This window comes from Syngnathoides biaculeatus, chromosome 6 (genome assembly GCF_019802595.1).
Source record: "Syngnathoides biaculeatus isolate LvHL_M chromosome 6, ASM1980259v1, whole genome shotgun sequence".
Taxonomy (NCBI): domain Eukaryota; kingdom Metazoa; phylum Chordata; class Actinopteri; order Syngnathiformes; family Syngnathidae; genus Syngnathoides; species Syngnathoides biaculeatus.
In genome coordinates, this window is record NC_084645.1 from 27,225,668 (window position 1) to 27,252,906 (window position 27,239).

General features: G+C 41.9%; 1 protein-coding gene and 1 pseudogene across 6 annotated transcripts; one reads left to right on the top strand and one right to left on the bottom strand.

Annotated features, from left to right (window-relative positions):
* Positions 1-1,809: 1,809 nt before the first annotated feature.
* Positions 1,810-26,704, bottom strand: LOC133502146 (periphilin-1-like). 6 transcript variants are annotated; one of them, XM_061822609.1, is made up of 10 exons: positions 26,397-26,476; positions 26,225-26,281; positions 25,946-26,019; positions 22,843-23,064; positions 22,637-22,698; positions 17,613-17,666; positions 16,367-16,509; positions 11,560-11,636; positions 11,237-11,455; positions 1,852-2,577 (listed from the first exon to the last, which is right to left on the bottom strand). In XM_061822609.1, coding segments are annotated over exons 2-10 (1,047 nt in total). In that variant the 5' UTR covers positions 26,226-26,281; positions 26,397-26,476; the 3' UTR covers positions 1,852-2,382. The 6 variants fall into 6 exon arrangements, with proteins under 6 accessions (XP_061678594.1, XP_061678593.1, XP_061678591.1 ...); XM_061822607.1 differs by lacking the exon at positions 26,397-26,476 and adding an exon at positions 26,533-26,678 and having other exon boundaries at positions 1,857-2,577; XM_061822608.1 differs by lacking the exon at positions 26,397-26,476 and adding an exon at positions 26,603-26,704 and having other exon boundaries at positions 1,860-2,577.
* LOC133502820 (5S ribosomal RNA) lies at positions 8,066-8,184 on the top strand (annotated as a pseudogene).
* Positions 26,705-27,239: the final 535 nt, after the last annotated feature.

The window sequence follows — 27,239 nt, forward strand, 5'->3', positions numbered from 1 at the left end:
CAACCCCTGGTTTACCAAACCAGTGCTCTAACTACTGAGCTACGGGGCCTCTGTATGATCATGAATCAGATGCACCTGTTTGAGGTCGCTAGCTGCGTAAAGACACCTGTCCACCCCATACAATCAGTAAGATTGAAACTTCTAACATGGCCAAGACTAAAGAGCTGTCCAAAGACACCGGAGACAAAATTGTACAACTCCACACGGCTGGAAAGGGCTACGGAGAAATTGCCAAGCAGCTTGGTGAAAAAAGGCCCATTATAAAATGGAAGAAGCTAAACATGACGGTCAATCTCATGGAGCCCCATGCAAGATATTACTTTGTGGGGTCTCAATGAAAGGTGAGGAATCAGCCCAGGACTACACAACAGGACTTGGTCAATGACCTGAAAAGAGCTGGGACCACCGTTTCCAGGGTGACTGTTTGTAATACACTAAGACGTCATGGTTTGAAATCATGCTTGGCACGGAAGGTTCCCCTGCTTAAACCAGCGCATGTCAAGGCCAGTCTTAAGTTTGCCAGTGACCATTTGGATAACACAGAGGAGTCATGAGAGAAAGTTTTGTGGTCAGATAAGACCAATATGTAACTTTTTGGTCATAGTTCCACGAACCGTGTTTGGCGGAAGATGAATGATGAGTTCCATCCCAAGAACACCATCCCTACTGTGAAGCATGGGGGTGGTAGCATCATGCTTTGGGGTGTTTTTCTGCACATGGGACAGGACGATTGCACTGTATTAAAGAGAGGATGACCGCAGCCATGTATTGAGAGATTTTGGGGAACAACCTCTTTCCCTCAGTCAGAGCATTAAGATGGGTCCTGGCTGGGTCTTTCAACACGACGACCTGAAGCACACAGCCAGGAAAACCGAGGAGTGGCTCCGTAAGAAGCATACCAAGGTTGTGGCGTGGCCTAGCCAGTCTCCAGACCTAAGCCCAATAGAAAATCTTTGGAGGGAGCAGAAACTCCATATTTCTTAGCGACAGCCCAGAAACCTGTCCGATCGAGAAAAGATCTATGTGGAGGAGTGGACCAAAATACTTCTTGCAGTGTGTGCAAACCTGGTGAACAACCACAGGAAATGTTTGACCTCTGTAATTACAAATAAAGGCTACCGTAGCAAATATTAACATTGGTTTTCTCAAGGTGTTCAAATACTTATTTGAAGCTGTATCACACAAATTGTTAAAAAAAATCATACATTGTGATTTCTGGATTTTTCTCTTATATCTCTCACAGTTGACATAGACCTACGATGAAAATTTCAGACCCCTCCATGATTTATAAGTGGGGGAACTTGCCATGTAGCATATTGTTCAAATACTCATTTTCTTCACTGTATGTACATACAGTACTCAGCCTTTGTCAAAATTGAATGAAAAGACCCCCATAATCGTTTTTTTTTTTTTTTTTGGTGGATGTGGAAGGCCCCCGTGAAACGATTTCCCTCGGGCACTGTGCCAAGCCTGCCACGACCGGCCCACTTAATCAATCTGTGACACTATAGCGGTGGCTTTTGCGTTGACGAAGGCAGCAGCTATCTGCAGGATGATGGTTAACACTTCAAATGCACCACATGGTTACGTGCTTCCATTTAGGGTTGAGCGAGGGCCCGGCTGCCTACAGGCTTCTCCCTATCAATCGAGTGCAAGGGACTCGTGCCTACTCTTGCTTCCCGCAGCTTTAAAAGCCAGTGAGCCTCTCTGGCCTGCTTAGAGGAAAAACCCAAATTACCATGAGTAGCAACTACAGAGAAATCCAAGATAACCATCCAATTACAAACCATATGATAACACGTTTTTACGGCACATGGTTATGTGCTACATTATAGCTCACAATTCACAAGTTTTTCTTTTTAATCGCGGCCTGTCCGATTTGAAAATTGCATTCCATTACATTTGTGATGTTGGGTTTGAATTATACTGTATTAATCGTTCATCACTGGTCTGAATCCCTGCAACAAGGCACTCCTAATTGACACATAATTTTATGTAACTCTCAAATACATCAAATTTTACAGTAGAACTACAGCGCAATACTATTGTAGTGTAATACAATAATCTTCCATAATTAGCTTTTCTTAGACCATCGTAAACATTTATTGCAAGATTAAGTTTTATCTTCACCAGAAAAATATTTTGGATTTTTCTTCTTCTCTGCACTTTACAAACAACACTCTCAGGTCAAATGTGAGAAAGGAGTCTGAAATAATAGATATTTTTTAAAGTGGAAAAGTGTATCTGATAGTAACTTTATACGCTGATAATTAGGAACCTTAATAAAAACAGATTATCAACAACATTAACCAAGTAACAACACATCATTCCCCTGGAAGAATGAAAAAACACAAACAAAACAAAAAAAAGTGTCCGTCCACATTAACCTGTGTTGTCTGACAAGTCCAACGCCTCATCGAGTTCTTTGACATAATGCCTGAGGACGGTAAAGCAGTTCTGTTTCATCTCCGACAAGCTGGCATTCAGAGCGCCATTAAGAAGATTCTCCAAAGTGGGTTCCTTGGATACCAGCATTTTGACCACCGTGACGAACGTCTCGCAATCCTGTCTGTAATGCTGCACAAAAAATAAAATGAAATAAAATAATAATACTGTTATAAACAAAATAATACTCCGAATATGGGTGAGGGTTGTCAGGCGGCTGGGGATGACCGGATAAGGAGGAAATGAAATTGGACTGCTTAGAAACCTTGAATTGGCTTTCAAAAGCACAATTACCGTAATTTCCGGCCTACAACCCCAAACACTTTCAACCCTGCGGTTTATGCGGTGATGCAGCTAATTTATGCATTTTTTTTCTAACGGCCGGAAGGGGGCACGTGAGCAAAAAAGGTAAGACTGAGACGGGTGGAATATATGTGCAGAGGAAGTGACTTTTAACAGTATGTTTTTTTTTAACCCGCCCTGTTAGCACTGTGCTAGCGTTAGCGCACTGCTAGCGCGTTGCTGCTGTGTTACTGCCATGTCACAATGATTTTTACCGGTATGCTTCCCCCCCGGCCCTGGTAGTGCTGTGTTACCGTGTTGCTACTGTGTAGCTGCCGTGGCTGTTTATTTTATTTTATTTTATTTTTTTAAGCAGCCCTGTTCGTGCTACCGTATTGTCGCTATGTTAAGATAAGCTAAGGTATTAAAACTTTGAAAACTCTTAATGTGTACCGTCTTTGTAATTATCTTGTGTTTCAATGTGGGCACTTATGGCTTTTACACAGGTGCGGCTTATGTATGTATCACATGGTATTTCCTTTACAAATGTACTGGGTGAGGCTTATAATAAGGTGCGCTCCGTAGGCCAGAAATTACAGTACATACAGGAAGTGAAATGTATAGAATACACACAATTATTTTACTAATTAACTCGTTTTTTTAAAATGTTTTTCTTAAAGGAGCATTGGAATGGGCTTACGAAAGAGAATTCGATTCGATTGAAAAAAATGCGTCAATCCCGGCAGCAGATAAGGCAATGCTTCTTATGTCCTGCAATGAAGAGTATGAGTTATCAAGGAGACATTAGTGAACGAATAGTATACATATGTTTGCGCTATATTGTATTCTTATGGAAGTAAATATGTGCCACCGGGATATGAATTTGAAATGTAAAGTGATCACATTTTCAATAGTTGTATTTCAGTGTAACTTGTCAATGTTAACAATTCAACCGGCTACAATTCGCTGTCTAAACTTCACAGTCGGTGCCACCAGGCAGGGTTACTTCAGGTCAGAACCGAACACCCAGCCAATCCAGTTACGCTTCCTTAGTATGTGACGTCTCCCTTAGAGATAGGGTGAGAAGCTCGGTGATCTGGGAGGGGCTCAGTGTCGAGCCGCTACTCCTCCGCATTGAGAGGAGCCAGATGAGGTGGCTGGGGCATCTGATTCAGAGGCCTCTAGGACGCCTCCCTGGTGAGGCGTTCCGTGCATGTCCCACCGGAAAAAGACCCAGAGGACGACCAAGGACACGCTGGAGTGACTATGTGTCTCTCGGCTGGCTTGGGAATGCCTCGGGATCCCTCTGGAAGAGCTGGAAGAAGTGGCTAGGGAAAGGGAAGTCTGGATATCCCTGCTGAAGCTACTTCCCCCGCGACCTGTCCCAGAAAACCGGTACACAATGAATGGATGAATGAAAATGTGATCACTTTACTTTTCAAATTCAAAGTTCAAAATTCCAGTTTTCTGTGGCATTTGAAATTCAAATCCTGGTGGCACATCCTTACTTCCACATATTCCCTCCTCCCCCCAACATCTATCTTAAGAAACAACTTGAGAACACACAGAGCCCCAAATAATTGTTGCATGGTGAGATGAGATCAACATCATCTGACATTTATGACCCAGTTTTATGAGTTTTACTCAACTAAAGCATTTTATTGTAGTGCCGTTTATTTTATTGGATTGATTTTGGTACTTATTGTTGCCATTGTTTATCTTAAGCACATTTTAACATTACTATCAGCAGCTTTATTATGTCTGCGGTTTGTTGCCTGACCATTCACAGCAAATTTCATGCTGGGACAGTAAAGTCCATCTTAATCTTGAACAACCCTACTCCAAAAGGGTTAAGACTAAAGAGTACAGACACCGAATTTCAAAAGTAGGGAGTTAATGTTTTTAGAAACATAAATACTCAAGCAGAGATACCTGAAGAATCTGAGAATTACAACTTTGTTACTTTGCACCACCGTGTCTAAGTGGACATTGAGAAAAACAACTGGCAGGTAGTCTAGAGCAGCTGTTTAAATGTTCCTCACAGAGAGGCTGAACTTTATGAACCCATTCTTGCTGAAGCGGCCAATTCCACGGAACAGGTGTGAGAACGCGGTCATGTGAGGCCGGTCGAGGTGAACGTCAGCTTGTAACAAAACACCAACGCGAGGTGTCAAAATATTTCGGTCTGCTGTGGCGTTCTTTCACACCACATTGGAACACGCTCTCACATCCCTCACAGACTTTGGTGCCAACCTAAAGCGGCTGCTACTTCTTTGTAGGTGTACCAGGTACAAGCTCACGACATGCGAGTTGGTGAGAGAGAGTGAGCGAGAGAGGGACACACACACACACACACACACACACACACACACACACACACACACACACACACACACACACACACACACACACACACACACACCACACACACACACAATTAGGGACCATAATTGAATTTTAAGGCCACACCAGCCATGCAAGGGGCCAGGCCGGGACAGTCGGCTCCTCCAGGGTTGACTTAAAGTAGTCCAGATCACCTACACCCCTTGTAGGGCTCAAGGGCTGACAGAATGTAACTCTGCTGCTTATCTGGTTTCCATCAAACTATCCATCCATCATCCATCCATCCATCCATCTTCTTAGCCGCTTATCCTCACAAGGGTTGCGAGGAGTGCTGGAGCCTCTCCCAGCTGTCAACGGGCAGGACGCGGGGTACACCCTGAACTGGTTGCCAGCCAATCGCAGGTCACATCGAGACAAACAGCCGCACTCACAATCACACCTAGGGGCAATTTAGAATGTCCAATTAATGTTGTGTGTTTTTGGGATGTAGGAAGAAACCGGAGTGCCTGGAGAAAACCCACACAGGCACGGGGAGAACATGCACACTCCACACGGGCGGGGCCGGGACTGAGCCTGGGACCTCAGAATTGTGAGCCCAACGCTTTCCAGTTGATCCACCGTGCCGCACATTTTTCCAATCAAATACACATTTACTACTTTATATCTACAGATTAAGTCTGTGTGGTTTAAGCATCAAAACTTAATTTTGAGGATTTTTGACTTTATGTTGTTATTTTGAGAACGGTAAATTGACACCAAGTGTAATTTTTTTTTTAAAATCCAGTTTGAGAACTTTTTTCCCATGCTTTTTAGAATATATATCCACTTTTTGATCACATTACTTGCACTGTATATTTTTTTAATATTGTGTTTGTCATTTTATTGTTTTTATCCCATTCTAAATGTTTTATCTCTTTGTTTTCAAATGCCTTTTATCATGTAAAGCAAATTTCGTTACCTTGTGTATGAAATGTGCTATACAAATACATTTGCTTTACTTACTATTATAACGGATGTTTTTTTTTTTTTTACACTATACCACGTTTCTTTCGGCTTGTCCTGTTAGGGGTCGCCACAGCGTGACATCTCAGATGAACGCTCATATTTGTTTGGGACCGTTTTCACGCCGGATACCCTTCCTGACACAACCCCTCTTGGAGAGTAGAGGCCCCAGTGAGATACGAACTCATGACCCCTGGTTTTACCAAACCAATGCTCTAACCAATGAGCTATTTGACACTATTATAACCGACTATAATTGACTAATTGACAGTGCAACTGCCAAAAGGTAACGTTTACAAAATGTACTCACTTCGTGCGATACTGTATACGGGAAATTCCGTGAAAAAAGAAAGGGGGATTGCATTTAAATCAGTAAGAATGCTGTTGCCGCTTTAATCTTAGTTAATGTTGCATGTTTTTATAGACATGATAAAATGTGATATGAGTGTATCAGATGTGTGACAAATGATGGCGTAAATATTGGGTTTTATGTTTTATCGATTTTTACAAGTGGATGACAGTTGAGCATGTTTAAATTTTACTGTGATTGAAAGAAGAAGAAAATGCTCAAATTCCTCCCAATTTTCAGGATGCGCGACTTCCCAAGAAATTCAACATTGTGCAAGCTGCAGCCTGTCGATACCTAAACTTCCACGTTTCCGTCTGCTCACGTTAATTCTCTACCTGTACTAGCTACAGCATGTTCACAAAGACGAACTAATCCATTCCTGCATACCGAGCTTTTTATTCGTTTTCGCGCAGGAGGGAAACTACAGTACGGAAAATAATGGCAGGATACAGAGTTTATTACAGTTATCAGCATGACTGGAATACTTGTCGTTCTCTCGACACCTTTGTGCTCACAGACAAGTCAGCCGCAAAAGACAGAAATACCCCAGACTGTGGGATGCGTTTGATCCGCATAATGACAGTCCGCAGCGCCGTGAAGTACATACAAAAACTACTGTGTGTGGAACCACAACTTGGGGTGATTGCTTCTAGTATCATTTTTAACAGTGTTTAACATGACAACAGAGAGGTCACTTGGCATTTCAATTACTTGTTCCCAGAATCGACCGCCGGAGAAAAATTCCTTGGGTTGTGTTTTACACACTTGGCCTTTGAAGTTGTTTATGATTCTGGAGAATTCTCCTCACATTTACATAAAACAATTACAGTTGAACCCGCTAAAGTGGAAAGGGCTCAAAGGGGTACAACTTGGGCATGGCAAACATGCCTCAAAAGTCCCAAAATGCTTGCATTACTTTACAAGATGCCAGCAGATTTCAATTCATCTCAGTGGCCAACGAAATGATTTACTGTATTATTAGTGCTATACTTTGTCTTTTGGTTGGACACCACAGACAGTTACCAGTGAGAAAAAAAAAAAAAAAATTTGGACTGTAATTTCCGGCCTACAAGCCATGACTTTTTTTTTTCTTTTTTAAAACACGGTTTCAACGCTGCGCTTTATGTGGTGGTGTGGCTAATTTGTGCATTTTTTTTCTAGTGGCCACAAGGGGGCACTCGAGCGGAAGAGGTAACAGTGAGACCGGTGTAATATATGTGCCGAGGAAGTAAACTTTTACCGGTCCGGCCCTGTTAGGGCTGCGCTACTATGTTACTGCCGTGTCTCATTGATTTTTACCGCTGTTTTTTTTTTTTTTTTACCGGCCCTGTTAGCGCAGCGCTAGCATTAAACTCTCTGTGTACTGTCTTTCTTTGTAAATATCTCACGTTTCAATGTGGGTTTCACGGTGGGCACTTGCGGCTTTTACACAGCTGCGGCGTATGTATGTATCAAATGGTATCTCCTTTACAAATGCACTGGGTGAGGCTTATAACCAGGTGCGCTCTATCGGCTGGGAATTACGGTAATCTTTGTCATGACATCAGGTGTGAAAAATAATTCGAGCTGGAAATGCCCAAATGAGAAGGCTGGATTTCTCATAAATATTCGACATGTAAAAGATATGCTATATGTAAAAAGGGGGCTTATGGCCATGCTACCCTGCGAACGCTCGATCTCGTCAGAACTCGGAAGCTTAGTGGGTTTGGCCCTGGTTAGTACTTGGATGGGAGATCGCCTGGGAATACCAGTCGCTGTAACCTTCTCTCCCCGGCTAGATGCAGAGGAGTTTCATCAGGAAGGGCATCCGGCGTAAAACTGTGTCAGACAAATATGCGTTCATATTCATGCAATCCACAATTCATGACAATACTCTTGTCTTCCTTCCACTTTCCAAAAACATGCATGCTAGGTGCACTGAAGACTGTGCATTGTCCGTAGGTCTGAATGTGAAGGTGAATGGTTGTTTGTTGGTCTGTGCCCAGCAACTGGCTGGTGACCAGTCCAAGACGTACGTCTTAAATCTGCTGGGATTGGCTCCAATTGACAAGGACCCTGATGAGAACAAGGACTGTAGATGACGGATGGGGTGGTGTTGGAAGTCAATCAGCACCGTAGTGACTTTGAAGGTTCCACACTATTATTTGGGGACAAGAGACCTGGTGAAGTTCACCCACAACTGTCGCTCTCATTATATCGGAATGCTAACACTTTTCAAAATATGCTTAATCCAAAATTTGGTGCTTGGAAGGTTGCGGGGATGTTGGAAGAGAGCCTAAAAATTGAGTATGACCTCATATGCTTCCTCTTCATGGGACACGAGGGTGCATTTAGTTGCAATAACAGGAAAGTGATTCTTGACCCAATATGTTTTAAGAAAGTATTGGATGGAGGTTCTCCACTTTATGAAATCCTTAAACCCGACGCTATGGGGCCACACAGATCGGGAGACCCAAAAAGAGCACTAACACGAAGGGAGTTAACCTTTAAAAAAAAAACGTGGGCTTCAACCCAAATCGGATGTTTGTGGAGGTCCAAATTGTGAACATACTCAGGATTGGGAAAAGGGTTACCAAAGGGGGGAGGATGGGAAGTTGGGGCCCCAAGTGAAATTACACATACGGCCCTCACATGTGGGGCTCGAATGAGGCAGGCGGGGGTCCTGCATAACAAGCATTTAAGCAGCTAATTGACGGCTGGTATAAATTAGGTCATGTTAAAAGCTGCCTGCTAAGCCAACATCTCGAAGAACGACGGATTGCGAAAAAAGTCAACGTTTCTTCCGTAAAGGTATCTGAGGCATCACTCGAGAAATTTGAATGGATATTTTAAGCTTTGCTATCTTGTATGATCACTTATTCTGTCCTCCATAGCTTCACTTACCATCTATGACATTACAAAAGGAGGTATTTGGAAGGAGGTCTTAAAATAGTATGCCAAGCATGTTTATGGGTATTATGTACAGTATTTGTTTAAGCTTTAATGACTGTTTCTTGATGCCAGAATCCCTGCAGGAACACCGATCAGCATGACAGCACAAAAAAGAAGTTAATGAACTGAATGACCTCAACTGCTTAACGTTCTGGGAACAGATATAAACGTATGGTTTCTTCAATGCAAAATGAATGCTTATTTTACAAGTTACCCACCACATTGGGCCACGATCTGATCCGTACAGCTCGGAGGCAGATGTTCCCGTAAAGGCATCGGAGCACTCCCGCCCCGAGTGTGTGGCAGCGCTGGGAAATGGTGGGGTAAAGCATGTGCGAGCTAAAGCCAAAAAAACGTACCACACTGTGGGTGGGCCGCCCTGACATCCCGTGGGCCAATTCCTGCCCTGCTTTAACAGGAACAGATAAGTGGCACATACTAGAGCGGAGAGGGACTTGAGGGTGGGAGAAGAAAGTGTGATGCCTAACAGCAGGGCTTCACAATCTGCTGACTAACATTTTGAAACAAACGGGTTTGGCCTGGGGTGATGTGTACTGTACACCTTTTATTTTAGGCACCAAAATGATCACACTCGCAGCAACCACCCAAACTCTTATATGCATTTTACTAGAACTGGATGAAACATTAGGAACTTAAGTCATGAATTTGACACTTGAGCAATGTAATTCCAGCATGATTTTTGGCAACTATTCTAATGCAGAAGCCACATTAATGTTTTCATTTAGAAACAGACTTGAAATGTCTCTAATGTCAACACTCGGAATGCAATTTGGACATGCATCTTTCTACATACGGTAGTAGATCTATTATTGGATTAGAGTACCGTAATTTCTGGCCTACAAGCCACAACTTTTTTCACAAGCTTTCAACCCTGCGGTCTACGCAGTGACGAGGCTAATTTGTGCATTTTTTATAATGGCAGCAAGGGGGCACTCGAGCGGAAAAGGTAGGAATGAGACCGGTGGAATATATGTGCCAAGGAAGTGGCCTTCACACCAGCCGTTAGCGCTGCGCTAGCGCTGCGCTAGCGCTGAGCTAGCATGTTGCTGCTGTGTTACTGGCGTGTCTCAGTGATATTTACCGGTAAGTTTTGTTTTAACCGACCATGTTAGAGTGGCATTAGCATTAGAATTAGCGCAGCGCTACCATTAAACTCATTCTGTGTACCGTCTTTCTTTTAAATATCTCATTTTTCAATGCGGGTTTCAATGTGGGCACCTGCAGCTTTTACAAAGCTTCTGTGTATGTATGTACCAAAACGGTATTTCCTTTACAACTTTATGGTACTTTGACATTGTCATTTAACCTCACCATTTTGGGTAGATAAAGTACTGTACTCTTGAATTTGCGCACAAAATTCCAGTAAACTGGGCTTCATACCATTATAAGGTCATTAGACCCCATCACATGAATTACACCTCTATCCATATTACGTGAATAAGCCAATCACATCAAAGAACCTTGTGTTAGCGACAGGCAAGCAGTGAGAAGCGAGAACAGCAAAAGAAGAGGGAGCTTAAGGGTTTTGGTTGTTAGTTACAAGTGTTTATATTTGAAAATATTTGAATCACTGCAGGATTCCCTGTTAAAAAACACCTAATGAAACAAATATTTAAGAAATTATTACTCCTTCTAGTTAAGTTTTGATTTTGTGTGTGTGTGTGTGTGAGACTCGTTTATAGTGCGATGCTATACTTGACGATATTTTGGATTTTGGTTTTGAACAAATGCCACTCAACTAGACCACTTTATGTCAATTGAGGTCCTGCGGTCTGTAGTTTAGACAAACTGAAACGCATGGACCTATTTGTTAGCACAGCCTGACATCCCCATCCCCCGTTTTTCACCACGGAACAACTTTACCTTCTCTATTTCCAGAGCCTTGGCTTTAATGGCTTCCGATCGCCGGGCCGTTAATTCTTCATCTTGTGTTGTCTCGGGCTCCATGCTAGTAGAAGCAGCCTCCACTGGCGCTTCCTCCTCCTTTTCCGGCACAAAATCAGTGGCTTTTTCCTGGTGGCGCAGAGGTCGAGGGTCAGTAGTGAGGTCACCAGGCTTAGAAACTGGTTCTGATTTCAAAGCCTTTCCAAACACAAAAAGTGACAACTCTATAACTAGTGTTAAGCACGCCACATGTCGACAGTGGAGAAACAGACACAAATGCATCATGAGCAAACATTAGTTACCTTTGTTGATGAAGATGCTTGAGGAGGTTCCTCTGCAGGGACACTTGTAGGTGGGGTTGGAACAACAACAGGCTTATCTATGAAAGAAAGACCACGTTAGAAGGTGGAGGCCAACGTTTGGTTGTTTAAAAAAATTTTAGCCCTCCAAGTACAATGTTATTTATTAACATACAGTCGCATAGTGTGTTCATTAAAAAAATGAAAATGTTTTATTAAAAAGCCAATTTAATATAAGTTATATACAGAAAATAAATTGAAAACAATGTAAATGCATTATACTAGAAAATTAAATAGAACTTAATTGACCCCTCCGTGGATATTGCGCAATCCGCGTCACTGACCAAGCAGAGGCCAGAGATCTGCATAAACCAAAGCCCGTTTTTCCTCCCGCCATTTTCTCAGACAACATTGCATGGTCCAGTATAGGTTTACTTAGCGTTTTATCGCGTATTTGGGTTATTTAACAAAAAATATGGTTAAGAAGTGTAGTCACGGACTTTGTAATAGTGACGACAGGTATCCTGAAAGGCTAGTTGGTGGAGTTCGATTCGTACCATTTCCAAAACCGAAGACCCAGTACGAAAAATGTCTTCGATGGATCAAACTTTGTGGAAGACCGCATCATCAACTAAATCCATCTAATATCAAGCGGAACACATATGTTTGCACGAAGGTATGCCCTGTATTTGATTTTCAATACATGTCTCGTATAAATGAATTCGAAGTTCTTCGCTAGCATAACACTGCTGCGTGTGAACGATTGACACACTTATTCTTTGTTGAGCGATATTTAGCGATGATCAGACTGCACAAACGTATCGATTTCTTGCTGGCTCGCGGCCGAAGCTTAACCAGACTGTGTTTGCACGAAGATATGCCCTAAATTTGATTTTTAATACACGTCTCGTATAAATGAATGAGACGTTCTCCGCTAGCATAACACCGCTACGTGTGAACGATTGACACACTTATTCTTTGTTGAGCGATATTTAGCGATGATCGGACTGCACAAATGTATTGATTTCTTGCTGGCTCGTGGCCGAAGCTTAACCAGACTGTGTTTGCACGAAGATATGCCCTAAATTTGATTTTTAATACACGTCTCGTATAAATGAATGAGACGTTCTCCGCTAGCATAACATTGCTACGTGTGAATGATTGAATGAAATCAGAAGCATGGCGTCTCTCTGAGTTAAGAATGTATTGTATTTAGAATCTATAATATATCGTTGATTTGAATGAAATCAGAAGCATAGAGTCTGTCTCAGTTCAGAATGTATTGTATTGTATTTGCCATTTTTACTGTTTGTCTTATGCCAGCGCACGTGGCGTGATAGGCATGGTGATAGGCGTGGTTAAGTGCCCTGTACGGAGGGGTCAATTGTACATAAACACTGAATCTATCACATATACCTAGAGACGTATATTAAGTGTAACTTGTATCATATCATAAGAATGACTGCTCTAGACTGAAGGTAAAACCGATCCATCCATCCATCCATCCATCCATCCATTTTCCATTCCACTTGTCCTCATATGGGTAGCGGGTGAGCTGTTGCCAAAACGTGGGGGATGCCCCAGAATGGCCGACTGTCAATTGCAGAGGTAAAACCACATTATCATACCTCAGTCACTAACATGTAATTATCCATCCATTTTCTTAGCCGCTTGTCCTCACAAGGGTCGCGGTCACAAGTGCTGGAGCCAATCCCAGCTGTCAACGGGCAGGAGGCGGGGGACACCCAGAACTGCTTGCCGGTGTGACGGTCCGAGCTCTCTCTTGTGCTGAAATGTCTCCTTCTGATTAATGTGCATGCGTTACTAACAGGAGAACTCTGGGTACGTAGTAGACGCTTACTGGGAAATCCCCCGGTCCCATAGTTCAACATAGGGGTAGCGAACAGACATTATATCCTAACCCTAATGTAACCTTAAAACAAACGTTGATAAAAAAGATATACACTTATGTACGTTTCCATAGCGAACATGAACACTTGGCGACAAGTTGTCGAATGGCACGTATTGAAGCATGGATGGGGATGTTTCAGACTGGCTGGAAGTTCATAAAATATACGCGCATGCACGTTAGTCACAAGGAGACTTTCAGCACCGGGAGCGCTCACCAGCCAACCGCAGGGCACATCGAGACAAAACAGCCGCACTGATAATCTCACCTAAGGCCAATTTCGAGTGTCCAATTAATGTTTCATGTTTTTGGGATGTGGGAGGAAACCGGAGCGCCCGGAGAAAACCCACGCAGGCACGGGGAGAACATGCAAACTCCACATAGCTAGGGCCAGAAAAGAAACCCCGGCCCTCAGAACAGTGAGGCCAACGCTTTCCAGCTGATCCACCGCGCCGCCCCGCATGTAATTATGTAATCATGTAATCTTGTGGTAGGCCAAAATGCCACAGGTGATTCGGATGCGTCAGGCCGAACCTTGCAAATCTAAATATGGCGTCTCACGATCAATGTCCCATGTGTGTGTAGTGCCGTTGTATAGTTGTTACAATGACCTGTGGCCCTAGAGTTGTCCTTAGTATTTATTCGTCACCTCATGTGAGCGTACTAGAGTAGGCACAAAATAAAAAAAACTAATAAATTCACCAGATCCCCATTTTAGTAGGCTTTACTGGCCTAATTAGTGGCCCAGATGGAGGTGGGAGGTACAAGTGTTTTCTCGCTGGTTTAACTGCCTCTTCAAAAGGTTGTACAACAAAGACCTACATTTTCAGCACATAAATATGCCTGCACAGCTCAGAAATCAAAGCAAAGAAATTTGTCTTAAGTCTGATGACGTTTCCCACGTTGAATAGATTGAAACCATCTTTTCTAAACCGTATCGCGCTTTTTGGAAGCACACTGCGAAACGATGACTCCAAAGTGATCCCTGCGAAATCGTAGCGTGACGAGGTAAACTACTTTCTCACTAAGGAGGTCAGAATGTGAAGGCAACGCCAATAAAGCATGGCTATCCTCCCGCCCACCAAACTCACAAAAAAAGTGACTTATGTGACTGCCATTAACATCTGAACGTGTGACTCCTCGCATTACACCCGTCATCTGAAAAGAGATGCTGCAACGTGAATGGTGTTAGGTTATTAGATGGTTTATTGATAAACATTACCCTAAAATAAACAAAGCATCTTGTAAGCACAAAATATTGAAAAAAAAATGTTGAACATCGAAGAGAACTGATGCATTCCACTCTGTGTGTGGAATTGTTTTTTACTGGACTTGGGGAGTGGTTTCTATTAGTGTGGGTTCTGTCCAACAAATTCAAAAATAAGCAATACATCAAAGGGTATGGATACACAATTTTTCCACATAGGAAGCAAAAATACGATTCCTTGACTATAAAAGCTATCACTTAAAGATGACTATGCGTGGGGATATGGAGCCTTGTGTCTTGAAGCGCACAAATGCACCAATTTTCAAACATCGAGCTGCTTCTAAACTGGTTTTCGTCAGGTTTCACATCACAATGGGGAAATAGTCTGTGGCTCAGTCCAGCTCCATGCTGACCGCACACATGAGGATTTACTAAGTACTGTACAGTGGTGCCTTGGTTCTCGAACACAATCTGTTCCAGAAGGCTGGTTGAAAACCAAAGCACATTTTGCCATTACAATGAATGGAAAATGAAATAATGCATTCCAAGCCTAAAAAGTAATTTTTTAAAGCGATTTTTTTAGCTTTTCCTGATAAGAAACTGCATAGTAGAAATACATGTATAGTTTAAATACTTTATACAATTAAATCATTTTAGAAATATATTTCTTTTTTGCTTAAAATGTATGCTTTAGCCTAGTAGCGTATGCTAGGCCGGGAGTGCGTTGCCGTATCTGTGGCGGCTCGGCCCCCAGCCTTGTAAACCTTTTTTATTAACAAAAGTGCAGAATAACTTTAAACACGCAATAATGAGGGGGGAAAAAAATGTTTTTTATTTGCACAGAAAGCATGTAACGTAAAAAAAATTAACTTGCAACTAGAGGTAGGGTTAATGGAACAAAAGAAAAAAGCAATGCAAAACAGTTTCAAATGTCTTTGGTGGGGTGACTTGCCCCTTTTTCACGAAGAACGAATCTAATATTTGTTTCTGACATCTTTTAAGCACTTTTCTGAAATGGCTCATAACAACATCGTTAAAATTTTGGAGTGCTCTGCAACATTAAGCTTTATTTGGGAGAGGAAGTTAAAATTATGGATAACTCAGAAACACGCACACCAGATTCCTGCTCGGCTATCAAATCCTTCTTGAAGTAAGCAGTTTTATGCACCACTTTCCTTTTGTCAGCACCAGCAGTTCCACTTGCCTTCTTTGGAGCCTTATCGAGGGTTAATATTGCTCAATTTGAAGAAAAAAAAGTCACTACAGTACTGGGAAACCTCTGCCAGCAGAGAAATGTGTGAGTCAACAGGGTGCGTTGCGCGTGTCACGTCTTTTCCGTTTTTTTCAGGGGTACCTTCAAAAGCACAATAACAAATCGTCGTGGGTCAGCTGGTCGGGGTGTTCAAATATTGATTTTCGTTCGAAAACCAAAGCAAAAAAAAAAAAAAAAAAAAATCTCAAAATTTTTGTTCGAAAACCACTTTGTACGAAAACTGAGGTATCACTGTATTGAATATTTATGATTTTTGGCCATTTCTGATCTTGGGATTGTTATCTTTGGAGTTTCCACTGCAGGGTGTGTAAATCCTTTAATTAGACACTTCAATCAGATTTGACCTGAACAATGACCCTTAGGTTGAAACATGGCTATTTCAAATCCTTCACTGAGAAGTTCGCCAAAAATAAAGGCTTACTCTTTTGAGGGTGTGCAGAGCCTTTGTCGGACTCAGGAGAGACGTTCTGTTTGTCAGGTGGTTGACTTTTCCGCTTCCCGGATGAGCGGTCCAAGTCGCCTTTTATGTTCTGCGAGTGCCTAAAGTGATTATGGTCCTCTCGACTGAAATGACACACAACACAGTTCAATCAATTAGGTGTACTCTTGTAGCATTGCATAAGAACTTTTCCTGGAGCAAATAAAATCAAAGACATGGTATCATCTGTAAGTATCAATGTTTTGTCAAAATTAATTGAGCTTTATTTTGTTCCAACAATAGTAATGGCACGCGAGGATCCTAATATGGAGAAGACCAATCTGAAAACATTCTAACTTAAACGTCTAATCCAGAGGACCAATATTTTATTTATATATCACACAAACGTAGCTAATTTTTCATAAAAAAATATTTTAAAAATTCTCAACACAACAGAAATTAAATAAATTACCGCCAAAGTGCACATTTTTTTTGTAATCTGAATGCCTCACATGTCTGTTTCAAACCGAGGCTCTGTTGAAGCTGGTACCCTGTGACACACCACCAAGAAAACCCCAGTAAAGAAAATGGCTTCCTATAAAGACAATCATACACGCTGCGAGTGGGATCTAGGTGAGACAGACAGCAGTGGTGAAGAAATTTTTATGGAATGCTCTATGGAAGATTAAGGAACTGAGGAGGAGGAATTTTCCTATTCTTCCCGTGTTTGAAAAACATCACATGCAGGTGTAATTCAACCATATATGTTCCAACCTGAGTTGAAGAATGCAACACAAGGACAGCAATCGGTAAGACGTGACAAAATTGACGTGGAACTTCGCACCTAAAACACAGACTGGTAGGTGCCTCAAGAAATCTACGTACACCTTGTTGATGAAATAATCTAATTCAAACACGTTTAAATGTCTGACAGTGAGTCGTTTGCTGTTGTACTAGAGACTGAGTAGGTGTAAAACAAAAATTGAAACCTTCAGTATCTGCGTTTAAAGATCACGTTTATATCCCATTCTTCACATTATTTACATGCCTTTAGCCCGTATTTTAAATAATGCACTTAACACTTGAGAGCACACACGGCTGTAGTCGAATTTCAGGAAGACCTGTGTGTCAACAGTACACTAACTTTATACAGTGTCAAAATTTCTCCTCCTCCTGAACATCACATAGATGATGATAGACAAATAAAATAAATTTCCTGTGGATTAGACCTTTAAGGTAACCGACTTACTTTTGAGAGTGGCCTCGACCCCTGTTAAAATATGGACCCCCTCTGCCGTTTTTCCTGAAGAAGAGAACACAAACTGGTTACAAATTTGTTGTTCCCAAAAAAAAAAAAAAAAGGTCAGGCCACGAGGATGCGAACAGATTAATTCACATCTCTGTCTCCATCATTACAGGTTTAGGAGGGAAAGTGGAAAATGGTCGGGCAATGAAAAAGAACGGGTGGAAGGAAAAAAACCACAGAGATTCAAATGCAGAGCCAGTGAGGCACATGGATCAATTTGTGGAATGGAGGCAATCTTCCACTTTTGGCCCCCGGAACACGAAAAAGGACCGGGTTTCTACTCTGCAGCGTCTGTCCTCAATTGAAGGCACTGTTTAATTACACCTAAATATGGAGCTGAAGTCACAAAGCACTGTCAACCGGATTTGTGGCAACCCCACTCCAGCCCATTATTCAACCACTAAAAGCTGACAAAGCCGTTGCAACACATCAGGCCTGTATCCAGATGTTTTGGCTTGAATGGCGATGCCCACTCCACCTATTTTCTACACTGCTTGTCCTCATTAGGGTGGCAGGTAAGATAGAGGGTGTTCTAGCCGACTCTGGGCAAGACAAGAGGTACACCCTGGATTGGTTTCCCGTCAACCCCAGGACATACAAACAGGCATTCACACTCACACCTATGGGGAATTATAAATAAATCCTGATGGGAAATTTTGTTTTGAAACCTCTACAAATTTGGAGGTTGACCAGCATCGCAGATGGACTTTTGAAAGATAAATGTCTGCGTGGTCCTACAGTAGTGGTTGTAGTGAATGATTTGACGTTACATGTTTCGTGTCAAACATCAGCGGGATCATCAGGTCTCTTCCTCATTGGATATCAACCCTTCTGTTTTACATTACAGTCACAAACTATTAAGAAATTTGAGTGAATGGACTATACAGTACAACCTTGGTTCTCGACCACAATCCGTTCCAGAAGGCGTTTTGAGAAGCGATTTGTTAGAAAACAGAATTGATATTTCCCATTACAATTAATGGAAAAAGAAATAAAGCGTTCCAAGCCTAAAAAAAATTGGGCTTTTTAAAGTATTTTTTGAGCTTTTCCTGATAGTAAACTGCACAGTAGGAATATATGTATAGTTTAAATACTTGATATAATAAAATGATTTCAGAAAAATATTTTTTGCTTTAAATTTATGCTTTAGTAGCAGAGTAGGCTAGGCTGGGAGTGCATTGCCGTATCTGTTGCGTCTCGGCCCCCGGCCATGTAGACTTTTTTTTTTTTTTTAAATCATTAACAAAAGTGTAGAATAACTTTAAACAACAATAATGGGGGGGTCGGGGGGAGCAACAGCAACAAAAAAAAAAACAAACAATTTTTTATTTTTACAAAAAGTAAAAACTACCTCTTAACTCGAGTTAACGAAATCTTTGAAAGAAAAAAAAAAGCAGAAAGGCCAATGGAACAGAGAACAAGAGCACGAAAACGGGAAAAAAGCAATGCAAAACAATCAACTACTGTATCAAATGTCTTTGGTGGGGGTGACTCGCCCCCTGGAAGTTCTTTTCTTTTCCCAAAGAACTTATCTCGTGTCACTTCTTTGGAGCAATGAATTGGGATTAATAGTCCTCAATAGGAAGGAAAACCAGTCAGTAAATGTCGCTACCGGGACATGTCTGTGTACAGAGTCTGTGTTATACACAATAACGCACATCGTGGGTCAGCTAGTCGGGCCGCGTGCGTTATGTTATTTCTGGGTGTTTTCGCGGTGCGTTCAAATTCATAATAACGCACCAGTCGTGGGTCAGCTGGTCGGGCCGTTTGGGTTATGTTATTTCCGGGTTTTTTCGCGGTGCTTTCGAATTAGCAATAACAACGAGCGTCATGGGTCAGCTGGTCGGGCCGTGCGCTTCGAGTTATTTCCAGGTTTTGTCTGCGGCATGGGAATTCACAACAAAGGGCGTCATGGTTCAGCTGGTCGGGCCACGCGTGATATGTTATTTTCAGGTTTTTCTCGGGGGGCGTTCGAGTAGGGTTACCCTAACCCGACCAATTTTTGTTCAAAAACAGAGGCAAAAAAAATCTTGAAATTTTCTTTCGAAAACAGATTTGTTCGAGAATGGAGACGTTTGAGAACTGAGTAAGTAAGTTTCTTTTGGCTTGTCCCGTTACTTAAAAAAATGCATTGAGTTAAGATGGGGACGAGTGGTTTCTTTGGTGTTAAATATTCATTTATTTCCTGTTCTGTGCCTGTCAAAATCTGTGATATATGTACTGTATGTGCAGCTGCAAAGGGTCCCGACAGCAAATGATTGATATCTGTCATTTTCCATCACTCCAAACACACACCACACCACAGAAGAATTGCTCAGGATAACATTTTGGAGACATCTGGTGATTGGGTCTTTGCTGACTGATTGCAAGATTTTGCGAAGAAAAGAAAAAACATTCAAATTTAGCCCCACTATTCGAGTTGCAAAAGGGCGACACTTAAAATGTTAAACTTCAAAGCATCTAAAAAGTTTTTTGGGGGAAAAAATATCACATTTGAAAATAACTGTGAAACCAAAGGAGCTGTGGTCTGGGCTGTTTTGCCAACTAGGGTGAGGAAAGGGTGGGAGTTCTTTGACAGAGTAAGTAGACACTACTGCCCTTTGTCCCCCGTTCTAGCCTGGTATGACTCCTAGAAAAGGAGACTGCCGGTGGTGGAGGGCCCGTAAACTGCTGCTATGTTGGAGCTGCCGAGGCGAGAAGTGTGTGTGTTGATGTCGGGGTTACAACAGATGGACTTAGCAACTCTGTCTGGGGTTAAGCCTTGGGGTTTACGAGCAGTAGAGTTACAAAGAAATGCTTCCAAATGTATTTTCCAGAAGTGTTTTTCTTTTTTACACTGAAGTATTAGGGAGTCATTAAGTGGGAGGGGTGAAATGTAGGACAAATCAATTAGGCAGCACAATTTTGGGTCTATACATACACGAGCAGTTAAACAACCTTTTCAAATTGTATGGGGTGTTTGGAAAGGAACTTACCAGCATGTTTCACAATAGCCTACAAGAGGTACCGACAGTACCACTCATACTATACTGGAAGAGCCCACACAGACCATTTTGAATATGGAAAATATTTTACCGTTGTATTCCTGGTTGAAACATGTTTATGAATGAAAATAAAAGTGCAGTGACTGTCCCTACCCTGTAACAAATGTTGGTAAAAACCACTTAAAGAAGGCTCTATCTGTCCCTTATTTTGATACAGTAGCATTGTCAAAAGATGGAATCCTGGCTCCCCCTACTGTAATTTTTACTTAAATGCAGTCAATTTACTGAAGCATCAAGCGGACCAAGGCCAGACAAGAGTTTATTTGGATCTGCAATGTCCAACTTCACAGACAAACACCACTTATGCTATATTTTTGCGTATGATTTTTGTCATCAGGTTTAATGTATTATTCAAAATAAAAGTAAAAGGAAAGTTCTAACCGTGACAAAAAATAAAAAAGTTGTTCCACAACTGCATGAGTGCTGAAATAAAACTGTAATTGACAAAAGCTGTACATTTTTTAAAATGTTGTTCCTTACAAAAGGTAAGATTTTCAACAGCTGCTAATGTCCATGTGGCGTAGAGTCCATGTGTTTCCGGGAGTCTTCTTCTTTTCCTTGGGCTTGTCCTGTTAGGGGTTGCCACAGCGTGTCATCTTTTTCCATCTAAGCCCATCTCGTGCATCTTCCTCTCTGACACCCATTGTCCTCGTGTCTTCCCTCACAACATCCATTAACCTTTTCGTTGGTCTTTCTCTCGCTCTCTTCCCTGGTAGCTCCATCCTTACCATCCTCTGACCAATTTCCTCACTCTCGCCTCTGGACATGTCCAAACCATCGAAGTCTGCTCTCTCTCACATTGTCTCCAAAACATCCAACTTTGGCTGGCCCTCTAATGAGCTCATTTCTAATCCTATCCATCCTGTTCACACCAAGCGATAACCTCAGCATCTTCATTTCTCCCACCTCCAGTTATGGTTTGTGTTGCTTCTTCAGTGGCACCGTCTCTAATACGTACATCATGGCCTGCCTATGCACTGTTTTATAAACTTTGCCCTTCATCCTAGCGGAGACTCTTCTGTCACATAGAACACCAAACACCTTCCACCAACTGTTCCAACCTGCTTGAACCCGTTTCTTCACTTCCTTACCACACTCACCATTGCTCTGTATTGTTGACCCCAAGTATAAGTCGTCCACCCTCGCTATCTCTTCTCCCTGGAGCTTCACTCTTCCTCCTCCGCCCCTCACATTCACGCACATATTTTCTGTTTTACTTCGTCTAATCTTCATTCCTTTCCTTTCGACTCCGTGACTCTATCTTTGTAATTGTTCCTTCGCCTGCTGCCTGCTTACACTGCAGATCACAATATCATTTGCGAACATGATGGTCCAAGGGGATTCCAGTCTAATCTCGATGTCAGCGCATCTATTACTAGTGCAAAGAGGAAGGGGCTCAGTGCGGACCCCTGATGCACTCCCACATCCACCTTAAATTCTACAGTCTACAAAGCCACAATGTAGCTCCTTCTGACCTTCTCTGTATTTTTCCATGAGAATCCTCAAGGCAAATAATGCATCTGTGGTACTCTTTCTAGGGATGAAACCATACTGTTGCTCGCAGATACTTACTTCCGTCCTGAGTATATCCTCCTCTACTATTTCCCATAACTTCATTGTGTGGCTCTTCATCTTTATTCCTCTGTGGTTTCCACAGTAAGTCCAATTTTTTTCAGTTAGCCCTTGGTAAATTCTGAGAAATTCAATTTTCAAATGAAAACTATTTATAAATTGTTTCTTGAAAAGTAATTCAATAAAAAATACCGTTGTTTTCCCCGACATGAGGAATAAGCATGTTTCATAATCTCGATGACAATATCAAAAATAATCGTGATTATAATTTGGGCCAAAATCATTCAGCCGTAAAATGACAGTGACTGAAGTAAATCCTTCAGATAGTGTGACACAATTAACGTAAATTACCTTGAGCGTATCTGATGCCTCAAATCATCTCTGTCATAACGTGGACATTGATAGTGTGGCTCCTAAGAAGGGGGGGGGGGAAGAATTGTAAGTAAAATCCTGATAGGGTAACATTATTGTTTTCCTCTGCATAATCATCATAGTGTATAGATATTCCGAATTTGATATAATTACAATTGGCTGCAAACATCCTGCTCCTCTCTTACCTGAAGGTGGAGTGAAGAGTTTCTTTGGAAATTGACGTAATTGGGGTTGTCATCGTAATATCGCTCTGGTAGGTAATCGTCAACCCTGGGACATTCTTCGGCACGATAGCTTTGGTCATCATCGAACCACTGGCCATCTTCGTACCCTCTGTCGTAGTTCCCCCCAACAGAATGGACGGGGGTCCTCCTTTCAACAATGTTGACTACTCGACGCACCGTTACCTGAAAATTAATTAATTAATTAAAGTGCCATGAGTTCATTTCTTGCCCAAAGATGAATTTTAGTTTGACAAGAAGATTTTTTTCATCATAAAATGAACATTTCTTAAAATAAATATTTGCTTCCGCTCTTCAAAGTGTGTTCCCTCTCATGTGCAGTCCTTGCTGGGAAAAAAATGGCTATGAACAGAGAGAAACTAGTCTACAAAAGCTAAAGTGTTGACAACTTAGCAATTTGGTGACTTTTCGAAAACCCTGAATTAAATCTTAATAAAAGCTGCTTCAGTAGGCCATGCCAGTCACCTCCTTTAATCCTGTTCTTAAAAGACGGAACCCTGGAACATCATGTGGCTGTTCTCCACGTCTCAATAATGCCTAAAGTGGGTGAAGCTATTGCTGAAACGATGAGCTGGAAACCTCACTGATTAATGGGCTTATCACTATAAATTTACAAGGCCGCTTTGAAATGATACTCAGACATCATGTCCAAGTCACATAGCTCATGATGTCGTATAGATTTAAGACGAGAGACAGCAATAAGCAAAGACTCCCGATGTGCACGTGACGTCACCGTTTTCACGGCGCCGTATTGCCGGTCAAACAGAGCTTCTTGACAGTATTGGGGACATTGAACCGGAGCAGAATATACACAATGCCCAAGACTTTTTGTGGTGTTGGTTATTACAACAGATGAGACAGATAATCAAAGAGACAATTCTATGGAATACCAGCTGGGGGGGAAACGATGGATTTCGGCAATTAAACGTGATGGATGGTGCCCAAACAAATACACACGACACTTCATTTCAGGTAGGAATTATTATTCTCAATCTCAAATTCCCAAGAAATATTTATAATGCCAAGTTGGTTCATTTGAGAACAATGCGTTCTTCAGTAAACCTGTCCCCGACACACGTTTTTTTTTTTAAATATGCATTGTTCTCAAATGAGTCCAATGCATATTTTATAAAGAAAATAAACCATCGGTCACACAGAGGTTTACGTACGTTAACGTGTGGCCACAACACATTTCCATGTACGTTGGACACGAGACCGTCCTTTTTTTTTTTTTTTTAACGCATTGTTCTCAAATGAGCCAACTTGTCATTATAAATACTTTAATGAATGCAAGTTTTTGTAAAACCAGGGGTCTGTCATTTAAATATTGGTATTTGCATTGGACACTATCTGAAAAGATTGATGGATTTCAGCCAACGTTAACGTGTAGCCGAATACACATCCGCGTTCACGAGCCCGTTGAGAACAGATCCAGCAAGGAAGTATTTGTATGCGTCCAGACTTTTATACGCTTTCAAACTTTTCTGTGTAAATCTCGACGACTTACTCACCGGATTCAAATGTATATCTAGTTGTCCAAGACAAGCGGAAGCGAATTAACAGTCCACTTTCTTATCGGGTTCACAAGCCGTCAACAACATCACTATGTTGGATTTATTCCAACGAAGTATTTGTATGTGTCCAGACTTTTATACGCTTTCAAACTTTTCTGTGTAAATCTCAACAATTTACTCATCAGATACATGTTTATATCCAGTTGTCCAAGACAAGCGGAAGCGAATTAAAAGTCCAATTTCTCATCGGCAAAAACATCAACTTCGGCATTAAATACGGGTCCTCTATGCAAAGTGTCTCTCGTTTTTCCCACGTACCGTTCGTTTATTAGCACCTTCTAAATGTTTAACGGTATCGGACAAAACTCTGGGCGTCGTGCTATAAGATGGATTTTCGTGTCGTCTCCAACTGACTTAGCACTGAACAATGCTCTGTCTGACCGGTGTGACGTCTGAGTGCTCCCGTGCGGCAAAGTCTCTTTGTGAGTAATGCGCATGCGCATATATTTTGTAAACATCCGGCCATTCTGAAACATCCCCATCCATGCCTCAACATGTGGCATTCGACAACTTGTCGCCGAGTGTTCATGCTCGCTATGGACGTCACAAAAAGACGAACACAGCGAACATACATATATATGTGGATATCTTTTTCAACAACTTCTGTTTTAAGGTTGGCAGCACGGTGGATCAGCTGGAAAGCATTGGCCTCACAGTTCTGAGATCCGGGTTCAATACCAGACCCACCTGTGTGGCTATGTTATCCAAGTGCCTGCGTGGGTTTCCTCCGGGCACTCCGGTTTCCTCCCACATCCCAAAAACATGCAACATGAATTGGACACTCTAAATTGCCCTTAGGTGTGATTGTGAGTGCGACTGTCTGTCTCTGAGTGCACTGCGATTGGCTGACAACCAGTTCAGGGTGTACCCCGCCTCCTGCTCGTTGACAGCTGGGATAGCCTCCAGCACTCCATGCGACCCTTGTGAGGATAAGCGGCAAAAAGAAAACGGATGGATGGATGTTTTAAGGTTAGGTTAGGTTTAGGTATTTTAGCTCCCTCTATGTAGAAGAAGGGGAACTATGAGACCGGGAGATTTCCCAGTAAGCGTCTGCTAAGTACCAAGAGTTCCCCTGTTAGTAACGCATGCGCATTCATCACAAGGAGACTTTTCAGCACAGGGGAGCACTCAGGCCGTCACGTGATTTCGGTGATGTCGGTGCACGAGCTCTATACTTCACTGTAATTTGCTTTTATCTTGGAATTAAAATTGTGTTTATTTTAAGTGAGTTTACAATTTGATGACTGCATGGTGGAGTCTTAACAATCTACAAATAAACTCAAGCATCCTCCTGGAAACATCTCCTGAAAAAATGAGATTTAATTGTAAAACTATTTTCCACAACTTGAATCTCATTGCACTGACACAACTCCCCGTGACTCCCACAGCCCAACTGTTCACCCCCATTATACTACCACAGCCGCTCAAGAAAGACAGGGGAACACAGATGCTCAAACTCATGAAAACTTTACCTCTCTGGATTCCACTGGCGGGAAGTGTTGATCATAATGGACACGCATCGCGTTCCACCTCGGTCTAAATGCCACTGAAAAGGAGAATATTTGTTAAACAAATCGGAATGTTGGTCACAGTTGTGTACAGGCACTGTTTTGAAGTAATGCTCGCAAACATCATCACACAGGACTAACTGAGAGTGATTTATGAGAGACTAAACAGATATGAGGTATAACTACGGACTAAGGAATATATGTTGGTCTAAATACGAGCATAATGCAAACATATTCACTTACTTTCCGTCGAAATTGACTGCGATATTTACCACGACGTATCAACACTGCAGGACGAACCTAAAAGGAAGCAAAGAGTTTGACTCCAAGATGACGAGCCCACACCAACCACACATTTACAAAAACCTAGCAAATTTTCACACAAGTTAAAAAGCTCTACAGTGGCTGCATTTACCGCTGGCGAAATCCAATCATTTAGCATCTGTTCCCGAGTTAGCGTAACATCGCACAAGTAGCAAAATGTGACGTGAAGACAACATTGCGGGGGAGGGAGCGGGGACTGGCTAATCTCAAACATGATCGCTCCTCACCAGCCTAATGCACCTCGTCGTCTTTCTGCGGTGAACATATATGAACACTTTGAGAGAATTTAATCCTCACATTTAACGATTGGCGACATTTCTTCTGCTACTGCAGCTGCTGTTTCTTCTTCTTGTTTATTCTGAACGGGGGGTTGGCAACCGGAATTCGGGTTAATTAGCGACACCTACTGGACTGTAGCGTTGATGCTAAAATCAGTTTATGACATTGTCGTGCATTATCGGGATACTATTACACAAATGTTATTAGCAAACCACGACTATAGTCACTACCCTGATTTGCTATGAGTGTGTTTCTGTGCCATTTTGTTCCTGTTTCCCGTTTAATCTTTTTACTGCTTCGGTAAATAATATAACCTCAGACATTCTACTGTTAAAACTTTGGTTTAAAGTGCCTCCAATTAACCCCCAAAACTTTTCAAATGTTTTCTAGTAGGCTTTCCTTACATTTTTGTTAATTTTATTATTACCATTATTTTGCTGTTTGGCAGAAATCTGAAGGGTTTTTTTTTTGTCTGGTGCAAACTGTGGCTCCACTTATTGTGGAGGGGCTGTGAAGAGTTTTAAATAGTCAGTATGATACATATAAACCGTGAAATAAATTACCCATAATAATCTGTTATATTACTTAAATTAACTATTAATCTCTTCATAGGAGCGGTGTCAGATTGTTTTATCTTGGGGAAATTTATTTTTGG

What these genes read in the sequence shown, in the direction of transcription:
- LOC133502146 (XM_061822609.1), bottom strand. An exon ending in AGGCATCAGATACGCTCAAG is followed by an intron (nt 17,667 to 22,636) that starts GTAATTTACGTT and finishes TCTCTTCTTCAG; the next exon opens with GAAAAACGGCAGAGGGGGTC. An exon ending in CTCTGCACACCCTCAAAAGA is followed by an intron (nt 11,637 to 16,366) that starts GTAAGCCTTTAT and finishes TTTCTTTCATAG; the next exon opens with ATAAGCCTGTTGTTGTTCCA.